Source organism: Dermacentor andersoni, chromosome 8 (assembly GCF_023375885.2).
Source record: "Dermacentor andersoni chromosome 8, qqDerAnde1_hic_scaffold, whole genome shotgun sequence".
In the NCBI taxonomy this organism is placed as follows: Eukaryota; Metazoa; Arthropoda; class Arachnida; order Ixodida; family Ixodidae; genus Dermacentor; species Dermacentor andersoni.
The window spans coordinates 1,316,360-1,340,755 of NC_092821.1; the positions used below are offsets into that span (position 1 = coordinate 1,316,360).

General features: G+C 45.9%; 1 protein-coding gene across 1 annotated transcript in view; it reads left to right on the plus strand.

The window, feature by feature from the left end:
- Positions 1 to 24,396, plus strand: part of Nup154 (nuclear pore complex protein Nup154) — a 308,861-nt gene that overhangs the window by 228,351 nt on the left and 56,114 nt on the right. Inside the window, exon 7 of the mRNA XM_050174549.3 lies at positions 13,388 to 13,564. Within this exon, the coding sequence (XP_050030506.2) occupies positions 13,388 to 13,564 (177 nt within the window). The remainder of the gene's footprint in view (positions 1 to 13,387; positions 13,565 to 24,396) is intronic.

A 24,396-nucleotide genomic window follows, 5' to 3' on the forward strand; every position in this document is an offset into this window, starting at 1 on the left:
GCACAGGATCGGCCAGGCAAACTTTAAAAATGTGTGGGACCAGCGTCTTTGTGAGGATAGTGGCCGTTCATCAGAAGTCACTTGTATTTCTTCAGACGATTTGGTGAGAAGCGCGAGCGTCTGCAGCCTTTCTTCGCATGACATAATGTTCAGCATGATTGTAGTTGGAAACATTTACTCGCTGCTACGAAAGCCATGCTTCATGTTTTCTGAGCCTCACATTTCACGCTTCTGGTTCAGCAGGCTTCATTATGATGTTGCATACATTGCTTGGCATACTCGTTTCGTTGTAGCTGAAACTGTTGCTGTGCTCAAACACGAAAGTTGCGCTTCATTTGTTAGTTCAACCTGCTGTTCAGTGACGCGTATTGCATGCTAAAGAGACGCGCATCGCTAGATGTATATATATATTTTTTGTTTGAGTTGGACTCCGCTTTTGAACACGAGACTAAAATGGCGGTTCTCATCGTTTGAGCCCCCGCTGTTCATGCTACTCACACTGCAGGTCTAGCTTTTATGTAGTGTGCATTGGTGCACGTATCCGTATTTGCGGGCTTGTTACCAAAGTTGGCAGTTACTGTGCCTAGGCACAGTAACGGCAGCTGTATCTTGAGTACGCCATATCTGCACACGTAATAAATCAGCATGCAGACATTTGCTAAAACACCCTAAATTATATTGGGTTCAAAGATGTCGTGCTGGTTGAAACATTTTTAACGCAAATAGGTCGGGTAGGGAAACCTATAACGAAGGGGCGCGCAATGACCCAGACTGTTTTCAACGTTCGACATTGATAAAATTGTTATGACCATGCACACGGCGGGCTGATATATCAACAGTCCTTATTTTCGAAATTATTTGTGAAACGTCACGGCATATATTTTCTTCCGTGCCTTGTATTATTTCTCAAAAAGTTGTGCCATAGCAAATCTTAGTTTATCTTAAGTTCACTTCACCGAAGACCAATTTGAAAGCGAAATATTTCGGAATTACGACATCAAGAAATGAAGGCCACATGCATTACCAAGGCATTTTGTCGTTTCGAGCAAATGCACCTTTGACAGAATATATTATGGAAGTAGACCCTAAGTCTGTGTTTTCAAAAAGTAAAAGGTAAATATCCACATACAAAGCGTATGTTGTTCCTATTTCTCTTGGCCGCGTTCAAGTTCAAATGAAGCTCATCAAAAGGTGCCGTTCGAGAAGCAACGCTACGTTCGCTCGCTTGCGCCTACCACCTGCACCGTTGACACCGCAATCGAAGTGATCGTAGTGGAAGGAGCTTCGATAAAGCAGTGCAACATGGATTCGGGAAGTTATTGACGTAACTAATTTATGAACCTCTCCTGCCATAAACGCAACAACTAAATCCTTCAGGCACGCAGTGCACTGCGCGCCAAAGGGGGCGAATGTTGGGAGCATCTGCTAGCTGTACCCGGTCTAGGTGCCGCCACGGTTGGCACGTGGGTGGAGTCGAGAGAAGGAGCGCTGGCATAGGATGAGGAGGGAGGAGATGTTGTTACTTTTAGATCATTTAGGGGCTTTACTGCATCACGGCCCATGCAAGAGGTCGTGTTCCTACCAGAAAGCTCGCCTTTATGCATAGCATTTGCCACCAGCATTTACCGGTAAACATTACAGTTATGTAAGCTGCAGTTGCCAGGAAGTGTGAGGAGCAGTCAGGGCTCTTTGAATGCTATCACGTTCCACTCTTATAGGCGAAACTTAAGTGTCCTCCAAATTTTTTTGTCCACCCTTAACCAACCGAAGACTATGTGCATGTGCAGATCGTAAGGAAGATATGGTTCCGCACAAACCACCTTTGTTCATCATTCAGAAGCATCAACATCCTCACCTGCTTCTAAAAAAGCAGTAAACTGAGTGAAATGTGAACGCCATTAGCCTCAAGATCTTTGAGTGGCACCCTCTCGCATGTCATGTTAGAGTGCCCTCTTTCGCCGCCCAACATTATTGATGGCGCTGTTGAAGGTGTCTCTGTGCTCTTCACTTTCACGCTGTGCGCCGTGCTTGCTACGTGAAGGCAGCTTGGCGCTGCCGGCTGACCTCCTCTGCTAGAGTTTTTCAAATGCGAGTCGGCAGGTTTGTAGAACTGTACATATAGAATGTCCTAGGACACTATTTCTTGCAAAATCGAGCGGAGTTGCCATCGTCACCACGCTTAGTGTCGATTGCTTCTGGTGTTGTTTACTATAGTGATCAATGGGCCTCCTTGATTATCAGTGGGTTTCTTCGATTTTTGGAGTTCTGGCAGACAGATGGCAGCCAGGTAATTCCATTCTCGATAGGAAGTCCCGTGGGCTGGGTTCCCAAACAAGCCAAAGCTGCCAGAAGTTTGCAAAATTGAACGCTGGGACAGCTGGCTGCAGGATAAAGGTAAACATGCTACCAGCATGGCAACGGCAGGTGAGGTCGTTGCATGCTCGGCGTAGATGGCCAATTTATGCATCGCCAGCTTGAAGATATGTAGTTGCACTCGGGAATGTGATCAATTTTGCGATATTTCGCGTGAATCAGCATAGGACATGCACTGGGCACCTCACTTTGCACAGTGCAACAAATGGCCTCCAACGTGTCCAATGCCAAGACGCGAAATTGCGGTAAGTGATCGTATGCCCAAAAGCGATCGCTCGAGGATGGATAGATAAATCGACGCTTGGAGCGTCCCCTTTGAAACAGGGCGGTATGTTGTGCCATGAGGCTCTTGTTGTTATTTTGCCTAATGTCCTACTTATACTTAAAATGAAGAAAAAGAAAATATATATATTATATATACACAACAAACAAAAGGACAAAGAAAATGGAAGGAAGAAGAAGTGCGTCGTGCAAAGCTCCGCAGCCGGATCGCCAGCGCTACTGAAGTGAGGCTCGGACTAGACGCTGTTCCTGGTGTGACTAGCTAAGCCTACGCCGTTGCGTCTTCCTGTCAGCATCCTTCGTGTCGTCCACAGTCGTGTCTGACTTTCCCATAATTGGTGGAGGTTTGCTAAGTCTCCTGTAATCCTGGAATTGGGCAACCTGACTCTCCCTGCTATTATGACTACCGAAAGCACCACGAGCTTACCACCACCTGCTCCCCTGTCCTCCGTATGCCCCGGCACACTCCGTCAGCGGGACCCTCCCATGTTCAGCGGCACTGACGACCACGACGTTGATGACTGGCTCTCATCATATGAACGCATCAGTCTGAACAACAAATGAGATGACATCACGAAATCGACCACCGTCTCAAGAAGTTGCTTGCCAACTCTCCCTCATCTCCAACCCGCTGGAGTCAAGTTCGTCCCTTAGTCCGACCCTACGACACGTTATAGAAGAACAAGTGTCCGAGGTCCTTCCTCTGGAACGGGTGCCTCAACTCACCGCCTCGTTTACTTACGCCGACGCTGTCACACGACCACGACCACCGACCTTCTGGGCTCCGCCTTCGATGCCTAGCCCTGTTTTTACCTCCACGCCACCACGACCTCCAGTCCATCAAGTAATTAATCCGTGGCACACAGAGGACAATCGTACGGTATTCCTGGACACGTTGCATGCCTGTGCCGCCACCGTCCACTTCATACATGTGATGACCCACGCACAGCTGCGTACAACCATCCATTGTCTTACGCTCCAGACCGGGATTTACCCCGTGCCCACCCAAGCCTTCACCCTGTTTCTGACCGCCGTTCTCCTCCTCCTCGTCGCTCGCTCTCCCCGATGCGTCAACGTCCCTCTACCGCTCACACGGAAAACTAAGTGGCGCAGTTCCCAAGGCAAGAACTGCGTCATCGCCGCAACGCTCAAGCCCTCTTCTTTCGCCACCCAACATTATTGATGGCGCTGTTGAAGGTGTCTCTGTGCTTGTCCTCATTGACACAGGTGCTGCCATATCTGTGATTGCCAAAAAACTATGCCACTCAATACAAAAAGTCACGACGCCTTTCTTCGGTCCTCTACTCTGCACGGCCACAGCACAAAACGTCCAGCCGGTGGCTGCGTGCACCTCCAGACTTGAAATTCGAGGAGTGCTCTACACAGTTGAGTTCGTCGTTCTTCCCCACTGTTCCCACAATATGATTTTAGGTTTGGATTTCCTGTCCCGTCACGAAGCTGTCATTGATTGTTCCCGTGCAGAAGTTGCCTTCTCTTCGCTTGGAAATGCCATATCCGATGACGTTTTGCTTTCCTGCACCAAGTTGTCCCTCACTGACGACATCCAAATACCTCCGCATGCATCCGTTATGGCACCTCTATCCTGTTCCGTTGCCTCTGCCTCTACCGTACACACCTTCCACTGCTTTCGTTCATCGCCATCTCTCGCCACTCCCAACTGCACTGCTTGGCCTTCAAGCTGGTGCGACTCACCTTCCTGTATACAACCATTTCCCATTCCCGATAACGATGCTTCGCGGTGAATCTCTCGGCACTGTGGAGCCTTACGACACCATCACCACGTTGGAACTTCCTAATGGATCGTCATAGGTCAACACCCTCTACTGTAGTCCCGTAACTGCCACATCTCCTGAAGACGTTTTAAGCCACGTCATCGACAACGCCTTAAACCCCAAGCTACACCATGACCTTCTCCGTCTCCTCGAGAAATTTCGCCCAGCATTTGACAGCCATAACACTTATCTGGGCCGAACGACGACTGTAGGTCACCAGACTGACACCGGTTCTCACTCACCGCTACTGCAGCCACCATACCACATATTGTCGACAGAACGACGCGTCATTGATGAGCAAGTAGGTGAGATGCTAAAGCGTGGTGTCATTGAACCGTCCAACAGCCCACGGGCATTGCCAGTTGTTTTAATAAAAAGAAGGATGGCTCGATCCGGTTTGAAATGGATTACCATCGCCTAAACAAAATAACCCGAAAGAATGTTTATCCATTGCCGCGGATCGACGACGCCCTAAACTGCTTACAAGGTGCAGAGTTTTTTTTCCTCCTTTGATCTACGCTCTGGTTATTGGCAGGTGCCTATGTCGCAGACAATAAGCCTAAGACTGCTTTCATCACACCAGATGGCTTATACGAATTTCGTGTGATGCCATTCAGATTTTGCAACGCGCCTGCGACTTTTGAGCGAATTATGGACACTATTCTTCGAGGCCTCAAATAGAACACGTGCTTGTGTTATTTGGATGATGTAGTAGTGTTTGCACCAGATTTTCCTACTCACCTTCATTGCTTCGAGCAGGTTTTACGCTGTCTCAGTCACGCTGGCCTCCAACTAAACCTGAAAAAATTTAACTTTGGGGCACGCAAGCTGACAATTCTTGGACATGTCGTATCGAAGGACGGCGTTCTCTCTGATGCCGCTAAGCTCTGTGCTGTTAAAGAGTTCCCGAGGCCAACGTCTCTAAAACACTTGCGTAGTTTCATTGGCCTCTGCTTGTACTTCCGCTGCGTCATTCGAAATTTCGTTTCGATTATGGCACCTCTGACAGAGCTTCTTCGGGGACCCAAGTTTTCCGCGTTATTTCTGGCTTGCGATGATGCCTTTGCAACGCTACGTCACCTGCTCACAACACCACCGATACTGCGTTATTTCGATCCAACTACTCCCACGGAAATCCATACGGATGCTAGCGGTGTTGGTCTTGGCGCTTTGCTCGCCCAGCGAAAGCCCGGCTGCCAAGGATATGTTGTTGCTTATGCGAGCCACGCTCTCACGAAAGCTGAAGTGAACTATTCAGTCACGGAAAAAGAATGTCTAGTGATCATCTGGGCCATTACGAAATTTCGTCCATACCTGTACGGCCAGTACTTTGATGTCGTTACCGATCACCACGCACTTTGCTGGTTGTCGTCTCTCAAGGATCCCTGCGGCTGCCTAGATTGGTGGGCACTGAGGCTCCAAGAGTACGATATCTGCGTTGTCTATCGCTCAGGCAAGAAGCATGCTGATGCCGATGCTTTTTCATGCTTGCCTGTCCACGCCGACATTGTCAGTGTCTCCGTCCTAGACGACCCACTTCTCCCATTCGCTTCTGTCGACATGGCTTTGGGGCAGCGCAAGGACTTCTGGATGTCATCTTTGATAGATTACATCTCTCATTCATCTGCACACCCACCATCCCGAGCGTTACGCCAACAAGCTTTGCACTTCGCCATCCATGACAGAATTGTGTATCGCCGTAACTACAGTTCCGACGGCCGCAAATGGCTATTCTTCCTTACTGTCCCGACTTATCACTGGGTACACCAGTTTCCGAAGGCGCCTGGTATGCAGAAGAATGACAGCAACTAGCTCGCTCTCTTACAACGCAAGAACAAGCGCTACAGAAATTTCGTCATGACAATGGGCCACCAGTTTTCACCTGACGCTCTCGTTTGGTTGTGGGTGCCTCCTACAGGATTCTACACCAAACTTCTCCGGTGAACTGCGTCATCGAGCCTCTGACGCCTTGTACGGACCTGCGTCGCCGAGGCTGCGAAACTCTGCACGTAGATCGGCTCTAGCCATCTCACGAGCCCTTCGTCCTCATGACGCCTTAGGCCTCCTGTGCGGCTCCGTCTTCAGCAAGGGGGGAAGTTGTAAGGAAGAAGTGCGTTGTGCAGAGCTCCGCGGCCGGATTGCCAGCGCTACTGAAGTGGGGCTTGGGCTAGATGCTGTTCCTGGTGTGACTAGCTAAGCCTATGCTATTACGCCTTCCTGTCGGCGTCCTTCGTGTCGTCCACAGCCGTGTCGGACTTCTTTTCCATAAAAAGAACAGTATTCCGAGCATCAAGCTTTTTTAACCACTATAGGAAACTTTGTTCTGTGTGCCTCCGTTGTTTGTGATCTCCCTACTTCTCTGCCGCCAAACTACCGATCGCCTCTTACTAATCTCTGTAGTGGACATGTTTACATTCTCCCTGCTATCGCTGAACCCAAGGGCTTCCAGGAGGCCAGAGGAGCCTAAACCGACTGCTGGGTAGATATCTTCACAGGATGCCTGCTCGCGGCAATCATGTTGGCCACCGGTGACACTTATGAGTTTGCGTTTTGTCATCATTTGACAAGACACGAAAAAGCAGGATATAAGCAGGATAAAAGCAGGGCACCTCTCACGTGCATGAAATTTCATGCAGAGATACTTGCATGGGTTTTGAGCCGAAGCAGATGCGCGACGATAGTGACACGGCACTTCAGTGGCTGCCGCAAATGTCAAAAGTGCATCACGGGGAAGGGAGCGGCAAGACATGCCTAATAGCGAAGAAAAGACATGCATGCGCAAAGCGTGCCTAGCGTGGAAGTGGCTTAGAGTTCAACTCTGGCGATTTTTTCACATGTCGAGTTAATAGAATATTTATGTTCTCGAGGCTCCCCTGTCATGTGTCTGATAGCAGAATTGTCTCGCAAATTAAAAAATAAATTTAAATAAGCAAAAAAGCGCAAAGACGAAACTGAAACCTGACTAAGCAGCCAAGCGAACCTCTTCGTGTGACGTCACGGGTGTCTCCACCGGGGAAGACATGCTGGTCTCGCCTGCTGGCAGCGAAGAGCAGACACTCGGCGTAATTATGACTGTGCCGATTCTTTGGGTGACCAAGTCAGCTGCACCAGCTCTTCTGTCAAATATTGACAGGTATGATTCTGACGAATTTGATAGTCACGTATCGCCATTCGCATTCGACCCACCATCACGAGAGCCAGCACCCATGTGTTACATATCGTGCTGCAACATGAAGACCAAGGGTAGCCCAAACCACTGATTTTATATGTGCTGCTTGCTTACGCTTCACATCATCATCATCATCAGCCTGGTTATGCCCACTGCAGGGCAAAGGCCTCTCCCATACTTCTCCAACTACCCCGGTCATGTACTAATTGTGGCCATGTTTTCCCTGCAAACTTCTTAATCTCATCCGCCCACCTAACTTTCTGCCGCCCTCTGCTACGCTTTCCTTCCCTTGGAATCCATTCCGTAACTCTTAATGGCCATCGGTTATCTTCCCTCCTCATTACGTGTCCTGCCCATGCCCATTTCTTTTTCTTGATTTCAACTAAGATATCATTAACTCGCGTTTGTTCCTTCACCCAATCTGCTCTTTTCTTGTCCTTTAACGTTATACCAATCATTCTTTCCATAGCTCGTTGCGTCGTCCTCAATTTAAGTAGAACCCTTTTCGTAAGCCTCCAGGTTTCTGCCCCGTACGTGAGTACTGGTAAGACAAAGCTGTTATAAACTTTTCTCTTGAGGGATAATGGCAACCTGCTGTTCATGATCTGAGAATGCTTGCCAAACGCACCCCAGCCCGTTCTTATTCTTCTGATTATTTCAGTCTCATGATCCGGATCCGCAGTCACTACCTGTCCTAAGTAGATGTATTCCCTTACTACTTCCAGTGCCTCACTACCTATTGTAAACTGCTGTTCCCTTCCGAGACTGTTAAACATTACTTTAGTTTGCTGCAGATTAATTTTTAGACCCACCCTTCGGCTTTGCCTCTCCAGGTCAGTGAGCATGCATTGCAGTTGGTCCCCTGAGTTACTAAGCAAGGCAATGTCATCAGCGAATCCCAAGTTACTAAGGTATTCTCCATTAACTCTTATCCCCAATTCTTCCTAATCCAGGTCTCTAAATACCTCCTGTAAACACGCTGTGAATAGCATCGGAGAGATCGTATCTCCCTGCCTGACGCCTTTCTTTATTGGGATTTTGTTGCTTTCTTTATGGAGGACTACGGTGGCTGTGAAGCCGCTATAGATATCTTTCAGTATTTTTACATACGGCTCGTCTACACCCTGATTACGCAATGCCTCCATGACTGCTGAGGTTTCAACTGGATCAAACGCTTTCTCGTAATCAATGAAAGCTATATATAAAGGTTGGTTATATTCCGCACATTTTTCTATCACCTTGATTGATAGTGTGAATATGGTCTATTGTTGAGTAGCCTTTACGGAATCCTGCCTGGTCCTTTGGTTGACGGAAGTCTAAGGTGTTCCTGATTCTATTTGCAATTACCTTAGTAAATACTTTGTAGGCAACGGACAGTAAAGTGATCGGTCTATAAGTTTTCAAGTTTTTGGCGTCCCCTTTCTTATGGATTAGGATTATGTTAGCGTTTTTCCAAGATTCCGGTACGCTCGAAGTCATGAGGCATTGCGTATACAGGGTGGCCAGTTTTTCTAGAACAATCTGCCCACCATCCTTCAACAAATCTGCTGTTACCTGATCCTCCCCAGCTGCCTTCTCCCTTTGGATAGCTCCCAAGACTTTCTTTACTTCTCCCGGTGTTACTTCTTCCACTTCACATGCTTGCTCTAAGATGTAGAGCGTAACTTTCCGCATTTGTATCTCGCAAAAACGCCACTGACTGTCCAAAGCACCGAACGGTGCATTTGTTTACATCGATCAGCAGGTGCAGTGACCATTCGTCATTCGTCACTCGTCATGAATTACGCTGCTGGTGTATGCTTGCTGCCCATTTGGGATGCGAGGCAAGCAGTGCAGCTTGGAAGCTAAATAATGAGTCGGCATGCCAATACGTAAAAATACACCCATCTTCGCATTTAATTTAGGGAAGTGCCGGTGAGTGCAGTGGGCAGCTTTATGTCGAAAACGGCAAAGTACCGATGTTGATACTGCTCCGTGTCGTTGCTTCTCGCTTTTTGTGTGTGGACTGTACAAAATGAGAAATGGTTTATTTCAAATCCGTATGGGCAAAACTGAACCACAGTAGTAGTTTTCTTCATCCTGATGGCTTAATTAGCTTCAGGTCAGTCGTTCAGGTCCGCCAGCACCAGACGCATGAACTACGTGGCACCACTTGCCACCCCCCATCACTTGCCCGTCCACGGGGAAAGCAAATTCTCGTGACAGCAACTTCTCACTCGAAGCACTAGCTCACGATCATTGACTCCGCCATGCTCTCGTTGCTGTTGTCTGCATGATCCCGGCATGCTCTGAGTGGGTGCTCCCCTGCTATCATACTCAATGTTGCCTGTAACTGAGGAGCAGGTAAGGTAAAGTGTTTGAGGCAATTTATTAAATTAATTTGTAAAAAATCTGCAACTCTCAGACCTGCTTTCTTGAGGACATGACGGGAGTGCGTGGAGAAACATACCCAGTGAATTTCATCAACACCCGTTGACATCGAAAAATCGCCGGAGTAGTCCTTTAAGCCTCAACACCATGCTGTGTGAGGGCGGACGGCACAGCAATGCATTTATGCGTCACTCCACCACGAATTGCAGATTCCGCAAGCTTTTGTGGCTGATAGTATGTTAGCTTCAAGATTAGCATGAATGTCATGTAGAAAGAGTGTAAGATGGGTCTTGCATGACGGGACCCTGCGAAACCCGTTCTGCGAAGGATGAAAAAAGTTGCTAATGCCTAGAAAGTTGTGTGATAAGGGAGTAGGTTACATGCACCACGAACTTGCAGGGAATGTTTGTCAGTAAGATGAGACAGTTATTTAATGCAAAATTTCGTTACCCAATTTGTACACTTGAATGACCTTCCCCATCTCCTCTGGCATGGTGCCTGTGGAAAGTGAATGAAAAAAAAAAAAAGATACCGAAAGACTTCAAGAATGTTCATTTTTTAGTAGTTAGGAGTTAATGTCGTCAATGCCAGCTGACAAAGACAGCTTGATATTTTCTGTTACAGATAAAAGGCCACTTGCTGTCAATGTGATGACTGACATATTGTATTTTATATTGGTTTTGGGCAAAGGAGTCCTTATTTCACTTGTGAACACGGATAAAAACATGTTGAATATGCTAGCGTAGCTTAGATTTGTAACTCAATTTGTTAGTAACAGTAATGGTGATCGCTTGTTCAGGGTTTATTACCTAGCAAAATTATTTGGGGTTAGTGAGCCAAATGCTTGGCAAGTTATAGTAAAAAAAGGTTCGCTTGGCATCGCAAATTTCAACTAAGTAGGCTGTTTCACCTGCACGATATTTCTTCTACACAAGTAAACTTGCCCTAACTTTAGTGATGCAATAGAGGCGATTTTTTTTCTTTTCTAATAGTTTTCAAGATTTTGTAAAGTATGGTTTTTGTCGATTGGAGCGAATGGTAATCCTGGGAATACATTGATTCTTTAGTTCAATTATAGTACAAGCCTGTTAACTCGGCAACTCAATGTCGAACCGCCGAGCCATGGACGATTTTTCCAGCTCCTTCGGCATCAAAACTGCTCGTCTCGAAGCAAGCATCATGCCAAATGTGTTGTCACTATAATGCGATGAATAAGTAAAGTCGAAGCATGAAAGGCTGCAAGGTACTACAGTACCATAACTGTACCGCCACGACTCACAAGCACAGCAAAAATGGTGCCAATTTGAAAAAAGAAGTACTTTTGAGTTGACTTTTCTGTGGATTGAATCGAGTCGTAAAGGTGCAGGTTGCCCACATAAAGCTAGAAATCACTGGATTTGGATTATTGTGACACTCCTATGTGTGTTTAGGGTTTACACCTCAACAGTATGTGGGGCATCCAAGACAAGTGGAGAAGAGGAAGACGAGGTTCGGATGAATCTCGATGGGTATCAAGGCCGTCGTGACTACCTCTACATGGAATCTCAGTAAACATCCTTTGGTGGCTTAACAATATGTTTGAACCCCTTAACTGCCGTGACAAATTCCGAAAATTTTTTTACAAGGGCAAAAAAAAAGTGCCAGAAGTCATAGGATAATATTTTCTTGTCAATATGACAAGAAACTGAACACATATACACGTGTGAAAATTGCCAAAAATTCACGACGAGTTAACTCGTCATCAGCACTTGAAGATGCTCATTGTGAGGGCGAGCTATCTCGTCATCGACAGTTAAAGGGTTAAATTGGCATGGACAAGATATTTTCGAGTATTAATTTTTCCTTGTGCGTTAAATGAAGGTCCTGATGCTCTAAACCCTCGAAAAATGTTGACAAGCATCGAAGCGCCGTAAATAATTTAATACAATAGCTTTTCTACAGTTTCGGTTTTGTTTCCTGGAAGGATATTACGACACAGCATGCGATCACATGGGAGCAGGACATTGCAACGTTTTGAATTGCTCGCTCTGTCATCTGCAGTGCTACTGCATTAGTCCTCACGAGTAGCATCACAGGAGCGAGCCGGAGGGAGTGTCAAAGCGTCGTAATGTCCTGCTCCCACATACTGTGTCTTGATGTCACAACACGGTACCCTCCTGGAAACAAAACCGAAACTGGTTGTAGTAAAGCTATTAAATTATTTACGACACTCTGAGGCCTGTCAATATTTTTTTGCTGAGGTTTAGAGGCCTAGAATTTTTACTTAATGCAAGAAATGAATAGTCGAAAATATGATGTCAATACTTTTTTAAAATGGCCAATTTTGCTGTCATTAGAATGTAATGCAACGGTTGACTTCAAGCAACAAAAATCATGCAAAAGACATATTACAGTTCAGCGCATGCACTGAAAGAGGAGTGCACACTCCCGTGTTGCGGTTACTGAGGATGTTCTGTTCAAGCACCTGACAGTGTGCTTGACACAGCGCCATTGCCACCATGTTCTGCCGAGTCTCCGACATTGTTTTGCATGAGTACAACAGAAATTTTAAGCAGGATTTGCAAGTTACAAAAATGGAAGCCATTTGTTGTTTGAATGGACGCACAGTTCACTTCACTGCCCAGTAAAGACCACTTTATTGTTTTGCCTCATGTGTCTGAGACAGCATTCAGCTGGGGGAGTGCAAAACTAGTTACTTAGTTGCACATGGCGTTGCTCCTTATTTCCAATACTGTTTGCTTTCAGGCATAGTAAACAACTTATTTTACCGAATGCAAGTGTAAGACAAATGGTATGGGAGGGATGGGATGGCAAGGGATGATATTGTACTGGGATGAGCTCCCGCCAGGCGTCAATTGCCCTTGTGCTGTCTGTGTGTTCGCACCCATTTACGTAATACTTTGACACAGCTCAGTACTATTAAAGCGCATTAGCACTCTAGCAGGTACTTTCTGTTCTAGTCGAAAAATGGCAGTAAAGCATAACACGAGCATAGTCTCTCTTATATTCGAGTTGGACTTTTTCTAGGCTGAGAAATATTTTGTAAAATTGTGCAAGCAATAAATGGCATTGCATTGCACTAGCATTTTTGCTAGCTACCATACTTGGTTGTCGCTTTTACTTTGGTCATGCATTCTATACAATTTGTCAAGGAATATTGGTTGCAATTGTCCTAGAAAAAACCTAGAAAAATCAGGGAGATTGAAAATGTAAATTCGGTATTTGCTCCGATACTGTTCAACTGCAGTTTGCCCAGTACGCGCCTACCTGCACCAAAAAGGTGTTTGATGTGACAGCTGCACTTCCACACCTGCGCGTTCTTCCGTGTGTCATGTATTTGTGATTTTGTACTGTCTACTTCACTTGTCTGCTGTATTACAGTTGATGACTTGGTATGCAGGACAATGCAGCAGCAGAAGCTGTGTCCAACCGGCTACGCAGCGTTTGCCCATCTCTGTACCGCATTGAGGATGCGCTCTTCACACGGGCCCACGAGAAGCTGCTGGCCGCGCGAACTGAACGCAATGCCGAAGAGCGCCAGAGGCTCCTGGACGAGGCACTCGCGCTTTGCAAGCAGGTGGGGCTCAGGAAGCGCAGGGGGCAGCACTGTCACCGTTAATTACTTGTCTGTTATTAAGAGCTGCTCTGAAAACTCTGCGTGAACACAGCATGATGAAATCAGCAGGCAGAACCATCAGTGATGCGCAAAATAGAAACATAGTTATGGATGACTTCTTTTGAATTTTGTTGCTCGAAATCGTCGAGCAGTTCCAAGTGGCGCCAACTCCACCTTCAATGTCAGTGTCAGCGAGGGCAGTCATTGAGGGAATAACCCTTCAATCACTCAACCATCACTGCACGGTGGACCTCCGTCTTAAGCTCCACGGGATGTAGATTTGGTGCATGCATTGTCTGTACTTTTGTTTATAATGGCAGCATGAGAATACGAACTTGCCAGGTCACAGATGGGCACATACCAGGGCATTCACAAGCTTATTTTTTACCACTTAGGGAATACAGTCACTTATTTTCTGGCAAATCCAATATTTCAGACTTTTAGACAGTCATCTTTGAGTTCAAATTATTGGTAGGCGACTGGCATAAATTGTACAACTTACAGACAGCACTTAAGCCTTGCCGTACCAGCTTCAAGACTTGGGTGCCAGCTCCAATATTCTTCCTGTTGAAGTACATGCAGGAATGTAATGAGTTGCGCTAACAGGAAAGTAAAGACTTGGGAAGGAAATTATGGTCAAGCAGTGGTACAGAGGACTCGTTGGAATGATACCACAGAAGTGAGTCTGTGGAAACCATTTCTACGATGGACGAAGCACTACCCAGGAGGGAGTCCTTTTTCACAACACAACAGCTGGATCAATTTGAATGAACTTTGTTGCATTTGAGACAGACAGATAGAGAACTTTAATTGAGAGAGAAAGTTAACTTCTAGTGACTTTAGAAAGCAAAATTTTAATTTAGGGCCTGGGGCTTTTTTTTACAAAAATTGGTCAGCTTAATAAAATACAAGCACTAAGTTCACAAACTTGTAACTCTTCACCAAAAGTGGCTATTGCAGCTCTGTGAACTGCATCTGTTAGTACGCATAAAGGGGACAAATTTGATATTTAAATTTACACTACGCTATGTCTGTCCACGTCCTGTCCTTCACTTAATATCATCTGTGTAAAACTGAGCGCAATATAACCATGAACATTCACCAACTAGCCCCTTCATTGCTTTACTAAATTTACAGCTTACATGAATGTGTTACAATGTTTACAAGGTTCTTGCAGAAGTCATACTCACTAATGTGAATATATTTCATAGTGGTGTATGGTACATTGATAATGTCTGCTTTAGATACAATACTATATTCGAACCTCGTCATGACAAAGTTGAAGGGGCGGCCGATATTACTTCATGATGTCCTTACTTCGTTATTTATTTATTTATTTTGTAATACTGTCAATCCCTTGTGGCATTTTTACAGGAGTGGGCATAAAAACAGGTGGTGCACTCAACATTAGTTTCATCATCTTCAGTTTTGAAGCTCTAACAGCAGCATGATCATACAAGAAGTACATGCGTTATAGACAAAAGAGACAAAATAAAGCAACAGTGAAGGCACTTCCAGCTAATAAACGCAATGGGAAAGAAACCCTGCAGTAGCAGAATACAGTTTACAATGTCAATACAGAAGAAATGAAAGGACAGAGCTCTCACACAGATTAATGAATTTTTCTATGGTTGGCTGAGCTGTAATCGATGGGTGCAGTTGATTCCACTCCTGAACTACTTGTGGGAAAAAGGTATACGGCAAAGTGTTATGTTTGGAACAAAGAAATTCTTCAAGTGTTAGCGTATGTTTGTGTCTTGTTTCTCGTGAAAGCTTAATATGAAGAAAATCGGAACAGGACATTTTTAATGAGTTATTAAGTAACAAATACAAAAATTTGAGGTGGTGTATTTTAGCGTGGCTGGAAAGCATGTGGAGGCCTGCAGAGTGTAGAAGTTCTGTGGCTGACTGAGTGGGTTTATAACAGTTCTAGATAAAGTGCACAGCCTTTCTTTGCACCATTTTAAGAGTTTTGACCTTATCTTTTGTGTAAGGGAACCAGGCTATGTTTGCATATTCCAGAATTGGTCGGCTGAACATGACATAAACTAAATGGTTTGTATCACTTGAAGGGTGACGCAGGGCCCTCTTAACCCTTTCAGGGTCGATTTTTTTTGCCATATGCTACCGCCCAGGGTCGATATCTTTTTATTGCAGATTCCAATTCTTCTTAGGGACTTATATTGAAAAAAATTCACTGCAATTTTTGTAAGGAGATCGTAAAGTTAGAAAAAAATATTTTGCATTGGTGTATATGTACTCTTCATTCATGAATAACAACAATGAAAAAAGAAATAATCTTATAAGAATATAAAATTTGATGCGTTGTTATGCACATAGTTCAAGTTCTTAGAAATGCGCACGCGAGAATTTTTCGCAAGATTCAAATGTTCCTGCTTTTACACTAATATGTACATCCATAGCCTGATCGAACTGTGTAGGTGCGCGCACTCAAGAAAATTGTGTGGTTGTATGCCCATCAAAAAAGCAGTACATGTGACAAACTTCCGCTAATCTTCATCTTATTGCCAACCAGAGGCAATTAGTTTTCGCGAGTGTCAAAAAAAAAAAAAAGAAAAGAAGAAGCAACAGAAACGCATGCACAGCGCCATCCTTTCTATGCGCACCCTGTGAGCACTAAATGAGCGAGAAACAAGCAGTCATCCTTTGAGCAATTAGTAACGATAGCCATCAGTTTTGCAAGTGCAAAAAGCCGAAACCGCCCGCTGAACAAAACCCAAACCGCCACCCACCCGCACGCGCACCGATGCGCGAGCGGTAGTATATGGACGCACGGGAGCAACCTAGCTCTAAAACAAACCATGCAACGAAAACCGAGAGAGGGAGGCGCACGAAAAAAATTCCCTGCATTCCCACATAGTGGCATGCACACGACAAAAAAGAAAAAGTTAGGAAATTGGCGTGCTCTTTAAGCATACAGACGGCGCCGTAAATATACGGCATCGACCATTTTTGGACTTGTTCGCGGCACCGTATATTTACGTCATTGGCCCTGAAAGGGTTAAGAACAAACAATTTGGACACTGCTTTGCTGCATGTGCTGTGGACAAGTGCAGTCCAATTTAGGTCAGAGGTATTTAAAACACGTGAGTACCAATATTTAGTCACACTTAGGATATTTGTGTTATTCAAAGAGTACATATAGTCAAGTTTTGATTTTTTTCTTGTTATCAACATAGAAACTGTTTTGTCTAAATAAATTGTCATCTGCCATTTGTTGCACCACTCTTCTATCTCTCCTAAGGCATTGTTCAGTCTTTCGTGAGCACTAGCATCCTGTACTTCTGTGTACAGCGTGCAAGTGTAATTTTTACATCGGGTTCATTTGAAATGTCATTTATGGACAACAGAAACAAAAGTGGAGCTAAAACTGTTCCTTGAGGGACTCCTGAAAGAACTCGAACTAATTGCAAGGTGCGCTGATCATACTGCACAAACTGACAGCGGTCACATAGATAATTATGTATCCACCGTGTTAGTGGTCCTTCACCAAATATATTCATGAGTTTAAAGTGGAGTTTCACATGGAATTCAGTCGCTGACCGTTTATTCGGACCTCACGGGGACTGCGGAAATGTCCGAATAAGTAGGTGTCCGAAAAAGCAGATTAAGAAAAACAAAAATGAAATTCTTTAATTCCACGTACTTATTCGGGCTCGGCAGTAGGCTTGAAGAAATCGTGAATGCACCGTTGCACGCTGTTCCGTTTACGCACAATCAGATAATCGTGAATCTCGGAGAGGGTTGTACGGTCACTATAGGCGGCTGAAGGCACAGTCACTGCTTGTACACACTCCGCATGCGACGGCAGCGTAGCACATAGTGCGTCATCTTCCGAGTCGAGTCATCGTCCGGCGGTGCACCAGAAATGTGACGAATGATCTCGCCGTCGTCGAGTTCTACGCATGTCAGCACAGCAGTGTCAGCGCCTGTGAAACTGTCAAATGAGACGGTGTCCGGCATCGCAATGCAACCACTGCGCAGGTCTCAGCAGAACATTTTCCGCATCAGTAAGGAGCACATCGGAAGGCGACAAATCTTAGGCCTCTCGGCACCCGCTTGCTGGCATTCCCCAGCACAGTCTGCACGGGCACTGTCGGCGCCATTAGACATTTGATGCTATGTTTCCGTACGCCGCGTTGGATTACCGGAACCTCGACACAGCACACAAAGCAAGCACCACCATGCCGACATCAGTTGCACAAACGAAAAACGTGGCCTACTTGCAGCGTCATGCGCGAAGAAACAAATCAGCTGCTGGATTGTCTTGACATGGCTTACTAAACTGAAACCGGAACTGCTGTAGAGCCACTCTATCGAACCGGGCAGAAACGATGATGATGAGCGGGGATTTGCAGTAGCACCACTTCGTGGAGCAGCAAGGAGGCTCCGTTCAAGACAAAAATGGCGTTCAGCAAGTCAATCCATGCACCGGTCAGAGTTGGTGCATGGTGCTCTCGATCGAGTTGGCTCAAGGAGTGTCCGAAAAATTCGACGAGAGGTTGCAAGGTGTCCGAACTTTCGGCATTTGTTATACGTTATGTTCTATGGGAAGAATGGTGGTGCCGCGAAGCAGACCAAATAATTGAGCATGTCCGAATTTTTGGAGTCTGGAAAATCAGTCGGTGACTGTACTCAATCAAAGGCCTTTGATAGATCTAAGAAAATGGTGTCGATTTGTGACTGGTTATTGAGGCATTGTGCAAAATCATGAATTATTTCAATCAGTTGTGTAGTCGTTGACAAGCCACTACGAAATCCATGTTGGTTTCTACGGAGTATGTTATTGGCATCAACAAAATTTGTCATAACTTATTAAATAATGTGCTCCGATAACTTACAACGCATGCATGTGAGGGATATGGGCCTATAGTTAGCCGCAGATGAAACACTACCCGATTTATGCACTGGAATGATTTTTGCCCCCTTCCACTCGGTTGGAAGGCGACAATCGTGTAGTGATCTTTTATATATTCATCATCATCATCAGTCTATTTTATGTCCACTGCAGGACGAAGGCCTCTCCCTGCGATCTCCAATTACCCCTGTCCTGCGCCAACCGATTCCAGCTAGCGCCCGCAAATTTTCTAATTTTATCGCTCCACCTATGCTTCTGCAGTCCTCGACTGCACTTCCCTTCACCCATTCTGTAGCCCTGATCTTTAGTCCGCCGGTTATCTGACCTGTGCATTACATGACCTGCCCGGTTACATTTCTTTCTCTTAAGGTCAATTAGAATATCGGCTATCCCTGTTTGCTCTCTGATCCACACCGCTTTCTTCCTGTCTCTTAACATTACCGTATTTACTCGAATCTAGGCCGACCCCGATTCTAAGCCGACCCCCTAAAGTTCGAAGCCAACAAAAAAAATATATATATATATATATTACCTCGAATGTAGGCCGAACAAGAAAAGTGAGGACAGGGTTCACAAAATGCAAACAGCATTTATTGAATATGAACATGCAGAGCTCATTCAACGTCGTCGTCGCTGTGTTCCTTGCCACTGTCACCTTCAAACAGTGTACTATCTTCAGTACCGTCAAGTGCATTAGATATGCTGCACTTTTTAAAGGTGCGCACGATCAAAGTACCTGGGATGTCGTCCCACGCTGCAGCTACCCAGCCCGCCAGCTGCGATAGCGATGCACGTTTGATGCAGCCCATTGCCGTTAGCACGTGGTCTTCGTCAGTCAACCAGTCCATGTAATATTTCCGTAGACGATCCTTGAAAGGTTTGTTGATGCAGACATCAAGTGGCTGCAACTGGCCCGTCATGCCACCCGGTATGACAGCGAGGTCCGTGTTCACTTGGGCAAGCGCAGCCTTCACGTTGTCGGTCAAGTGCCCACAGTAGGAGTCAACGACAAGGAGGAGCGAGTTCTTTGTCAAAAGGGCTCCTGAACGCCGTCGCCACACAATCTTAACCCACTCTTCCATTATCGCACCTGTCATCCACCCGTTCTAATGGCCCGCACAATGACATTTCTTGGGAAAGTTTCTCGAGCAGGCAGTGTCTTCCTTTTAAATGTCATATAACGAGGGAGTTTATGTCCATCAGCTGTGCAGCACAGCATCACAGTTGCGCGCTGCTTCTCGTAGCCCGCAGAGCACACCTTTACCTCCTTGGCACCCTTTTCATTCACGGTGTACGCCACTGGCATATCAAAATACACAGCCGTCTGGTCGGCGTTGCCGATTTGCCCAAGGTTGTAGCCTGCCGCTTCTCTCTTTCGCACCACATAGCGCTGAAAAGCTATCAGCTTTTCTTCGAAATCGCTTGGCAGCTTCTGGGTGATTGAAGTGCGACGTCGGAGGCTGAAGCCGAAGTGCTTCATGAATTTCTGAAGCCAGCCCCGGCTGGCTTTGAAATCCTTTGGCGTTAGGCCTCGCTCCCTCGAAAGTTCTCTAGCTTTCGCTTGGAGCACTTCTGTTGTCACTGGAAGGGCAGCTGTTCTCTGCGTCCGAACAAAGTCGGCCAAAACTGTCTCCACTTCGTGGGGACAGCCTTTCTTTGGTCCGCTAAATGCCATCCTCGTTGCGGCACACGCAAAAAGCTGCTGTCATTGTCCCCTCCAACGACTGACATTTTTCGCGTCAACGCCGAAGTCCCGTCTGGTTTGAAGGTTCGACGATGCCTCTGTGGCTATCACAACTTTTCGCTTGAAAGCGGCACTGTAGTGGCATCTCCTGCTTGGTGCCATCGTGATAACACCACGGCGCACACCGATACGGCCGACATGACACAGGTCAAAATGGCAACCTAGTTTGTGTACGGTTGGCTACTGGCACGGCTAGTAGCGGCTGCGATACTGACTTTTCTAGATGGCGCTAGCTATGCACCATATTTAGCAGTTTCAATGAAAAACTGGCGCGTTTCTTAAATCCTCGAATCTAAGCCGACCTAGAGTTTGGAATATGATTATTTGAAAAAAAACACTATCGGTCTAGATTCGAATAAATACAGTACGCCTAACATTCTTCGTTCCACCGCTCTTTGCGTGGTCCTTAACTTGTTCTCGGATTTTTTGTCAGTCTCCAACTTTCTGCCCCATATGTCAGCACCGGCGAAATGCACTGATTGTACACCTTCCTTTTCAATGATAATGGTAAGCTTCCAAACAGGAGCTGACAATGTCTGCCGTATGCGCTCCAACTCATTTTTATTCTTCTGTGAGTTTCCTTCTCATGATCAGGGTTCCCTGTGAGTAATTGACCTAGGTAAACATACTCCTTCACAGACTCTAGAGGCTGAGTGGCGATCCTGAACTCTTGTTGCCTTGCCTGGCTATTTGTGATTACAGTGTCTTTCTCTTCTGCATATTAATCTTCAACCCCACTCTTACACCTTCTCTGCTAAGATCCTCAATCATTTGTTTTAATTCATCGCTGTTGCTGAACAAGACAATGTTATCTGTAAACCAAAGGTTGCAGAGATATTCACCGTTGAACCTCACTCCCAAACCTTCCCAGTTTAATAGCTTGAATATTTCTTCCAAGCATGCAGTGAATAGCATTGGAGAGGTTGTGTCTCCTTGTCTGACTTCTTTCTTTATAGGTATCTTCCTACTTTTCTTGTGGAGAATTAAGGTAGCTGTAGAATCTCTGTAGATATTTTCTAAGATATTTACGTAAACAGCCTGTACTCCTTGATTACGTAATCCCAGTATGACTACTGGTATCTCTACTGAATCAAATGCCTTTTCGTAATCATGGAAGCCATATAAAGAGGCTGATTGTACTCTGTGGATTTTTCTGTTATGCACCTGATTAATGACATTGATGAGATCCAATGTAGAGTGTCTTTTCCTGAAGCCAGCCTGTTCCCTTGGTTGACTAAAGTCCACTGTAGCCCTTATTCTATTAACCCTTTCAGACGCCACTTTATCCCGTTGATTGAAAACTTGCTTTCGCTGCATCTCATGCATCTTCAGAATCTTAGAAAGTGTACAGCTGCAGAAAAGAGTAAGAATTTTCAATTGTTTAGCGAGCTTTGTTAAGGTTACAAAGTTTCAACTCCATGCGAAAACTCACTACAGGAACACAAAATATGGGAACATATACTATTTTGTGTTTTGGAAAGCTTGAAAAGCACTTATCCAGTCACTTGAAAATTATGCCTGGTGTATGACATTGTGAAAAACAATGAAAGAAGTGAACCCGCTACATACAACATACTGACACAGAGTAAAAACACCCAGCCGTCTACCTTCCCACTCATTTTGCTAAAACATTCTGCACGTTATTCAAAATTGCAGCACAGTTCCAATAATTTGTGTTTCAAGATGTATGAAACACATTTTAAACACAGTCAACAACCGATTTTTGGACCCTCTAGAGAACGTAAAAACGTCCGAAAATTCAGGCAGTCCGAAAAAATGAATGCATGCAAAAAAACACCCCTTTTTTCTTTTTTTTGCGGATCTAGAGGTAAAGGGTGAAGTACCAGGCTTCCGAAACCCTGCCAAAGCATCAGTGAAGTGGCTATAAAAAGAGGCTATCAAAAACTCTGTATGCAGCCGACTGCCGGTTTATTATGTACATGTGCATCGTCGGGCAGCCGGTGTTATTGCTGCAGTGGCTTGAAGAACTTGTTTATTGTTGTTTGGACGGCGTTCCGGCTGCATGCGATCATATTCGCCTCGATCTGAACAAGGGTCACGTCAGCATTGTACACCGATGAAAGAGTCAACAGTGCTCGCGTCAACTCAGCGCTTGTAGGCGGCGCAGGCATTGGCTCCTCATTGTCAACATCGGAGTCTTCTGAATCCCCCAGAACCTGACGGACTGTTCCCTCATCAGTCAGTTCTGCGCAGAAGTCGAGCTCGTTGTCAGTTTCAACAAACTGTTCAAAAGTTATTTCCGTGGGTATGGAAACCCCAGCAGAGCGGAGGTCGTTGATCACGTCGTCCATGGGCGGGCACACGTCAATTGTGTTGTCGCTTTCAGGCAAGTCTGGTTCCTCTGTGGCGAGTACGAAGCCCGCGTGGCGAAAACAGTTGCGAATCATGTCTTGCCTCACTGCCTTCCATGTGTCCGCAAGCATTCCAACAGCAGACTGAAGATCAACATTGTAGCCTTTGCCGTTTTCCGCACACAGCACCATGCGGTTTAATACCCGCAAACGGTACAAAAGTTTCAGATTGCGGATGACGCTTTGGTCCATTGGTTGGAGGACTGCAGTCGTGTTGGGTGGCATGAATTCCAGCTGGACAGCCTTCAAATTCTTGATGTGACCATGAGTGGCGCAGTTGTCAATGAAGAGCACGACACGTCTGTTCTGAAGCTCAAGCTTCCTGTCCAACCTGCGGACGTAACTTTCGAACAACTGCTGAGTCACCCATGCCTTTCTGTTGTCTTCGTACAACACTGGCAGCGTTGCCCCTTTAAAGCAACTCGGGTTCTTTGACTTGCCGATTACTAACAAGGGAAGCTTCTCGCTGCCAGACATGTTGCTGCCGACGAGAGTGGTCAGCCATTCTTTACTGTGCTTGCCACCATGGCATGGGTCACCAGCAAAAGCGAGCGTCCTTTCCGGCAACATCTTAAATAACAAACCAGTTTTGTCGCAGTTGAAAACGTTGTCAGCAGAGAACTGCTGCAACAAAGACTGAAGTTTTCCGTTGCGGTACTGCTCAATAACTGCACTGTCGACGGCGCCGCTCTCACCGCACATCTTCTTGAACTTCAGGTCATTCCGATGTTTAAAGTTCCTCAACCATCCATCACTAAATTTAAAATCCTCAATGTCCATTTGAACCGCGAGAGTTTCCGCTTTTTCTTTCAAGATTCAGCCCGAGACCGGCAACCGCTTTGATATCATCGAATTAAGCCACACGACAAGAGCTTCCTAAAGCTTTGGATGAACACCTTGGCTTGCATTCTTTTTTTGGGCACCAGATGGTTTTTTGGCCGCTTCCAAGATCTTTCCCTTGTCCTTGAGGAAATCCGAAACTGTTTGCTTAGAAATGCCGAACTCCTTGCTCACGTCAACCTGCGATCGGCCGCTCACGACTTGCTTAATAATGGCGGCTTTCTTCTCCATCGTTAACCAACGGTACTGCTTTCCGTGCTTCAATGCCATCGGTGAGGACAACCAAGATGGAATGGGGGCCATTGAAGGCAAGCGAAATCCTCAAGTTGCGAACAGTGCAGTTCGCTGACGAACGTCGAAGCACCTAGGCCTAGCGTCGCAAAGCACACTTGACACAACAGCACAACCACACACCGTGCTAGCCAGAATGTGGCCTGCGCAAACAAACGAAATGGCGGCGCTCCGGAAACTCCGCCGGAGGCGGAAGTGCGGCGATGAACGTAGCCAGCGTGGCCAGACCAAATCGGTGTGTGGCGGCTAGATTCAGCTAGTTGTGGTTCAAAGCCGTGATATGCTTCGGCTGCAAGTCGATTTCCTTCGCAATGGCACTGCACGAGGAGCCAAAGGACCTTCCGTCGCATTAAAAAGTCCGGAAAATTGAACGGCGGGGGGTTCGAGCGTCCGAAACTTCAGATGTCCTTATACATTGATTCTATGGGGCTCGTGGCGGTGCCACGAAGACGTCCGAAAATTCAGTCGTTGACTGTACCATTACTTTCACCAGTGCTTTTGCTATTGATACACTCTCCTGCTGTGCACAATTGTGTAAACAGCGTCTCAAAGGGTTAAATAGTAGTATTTACTGATAGGCTTGGCACATCGTTTCAGAAACATATTTGGAATTTCATCTGGTCCGTCACATTTTTTCTCATCAATGTTTAACAAAAGTGTGAGTACT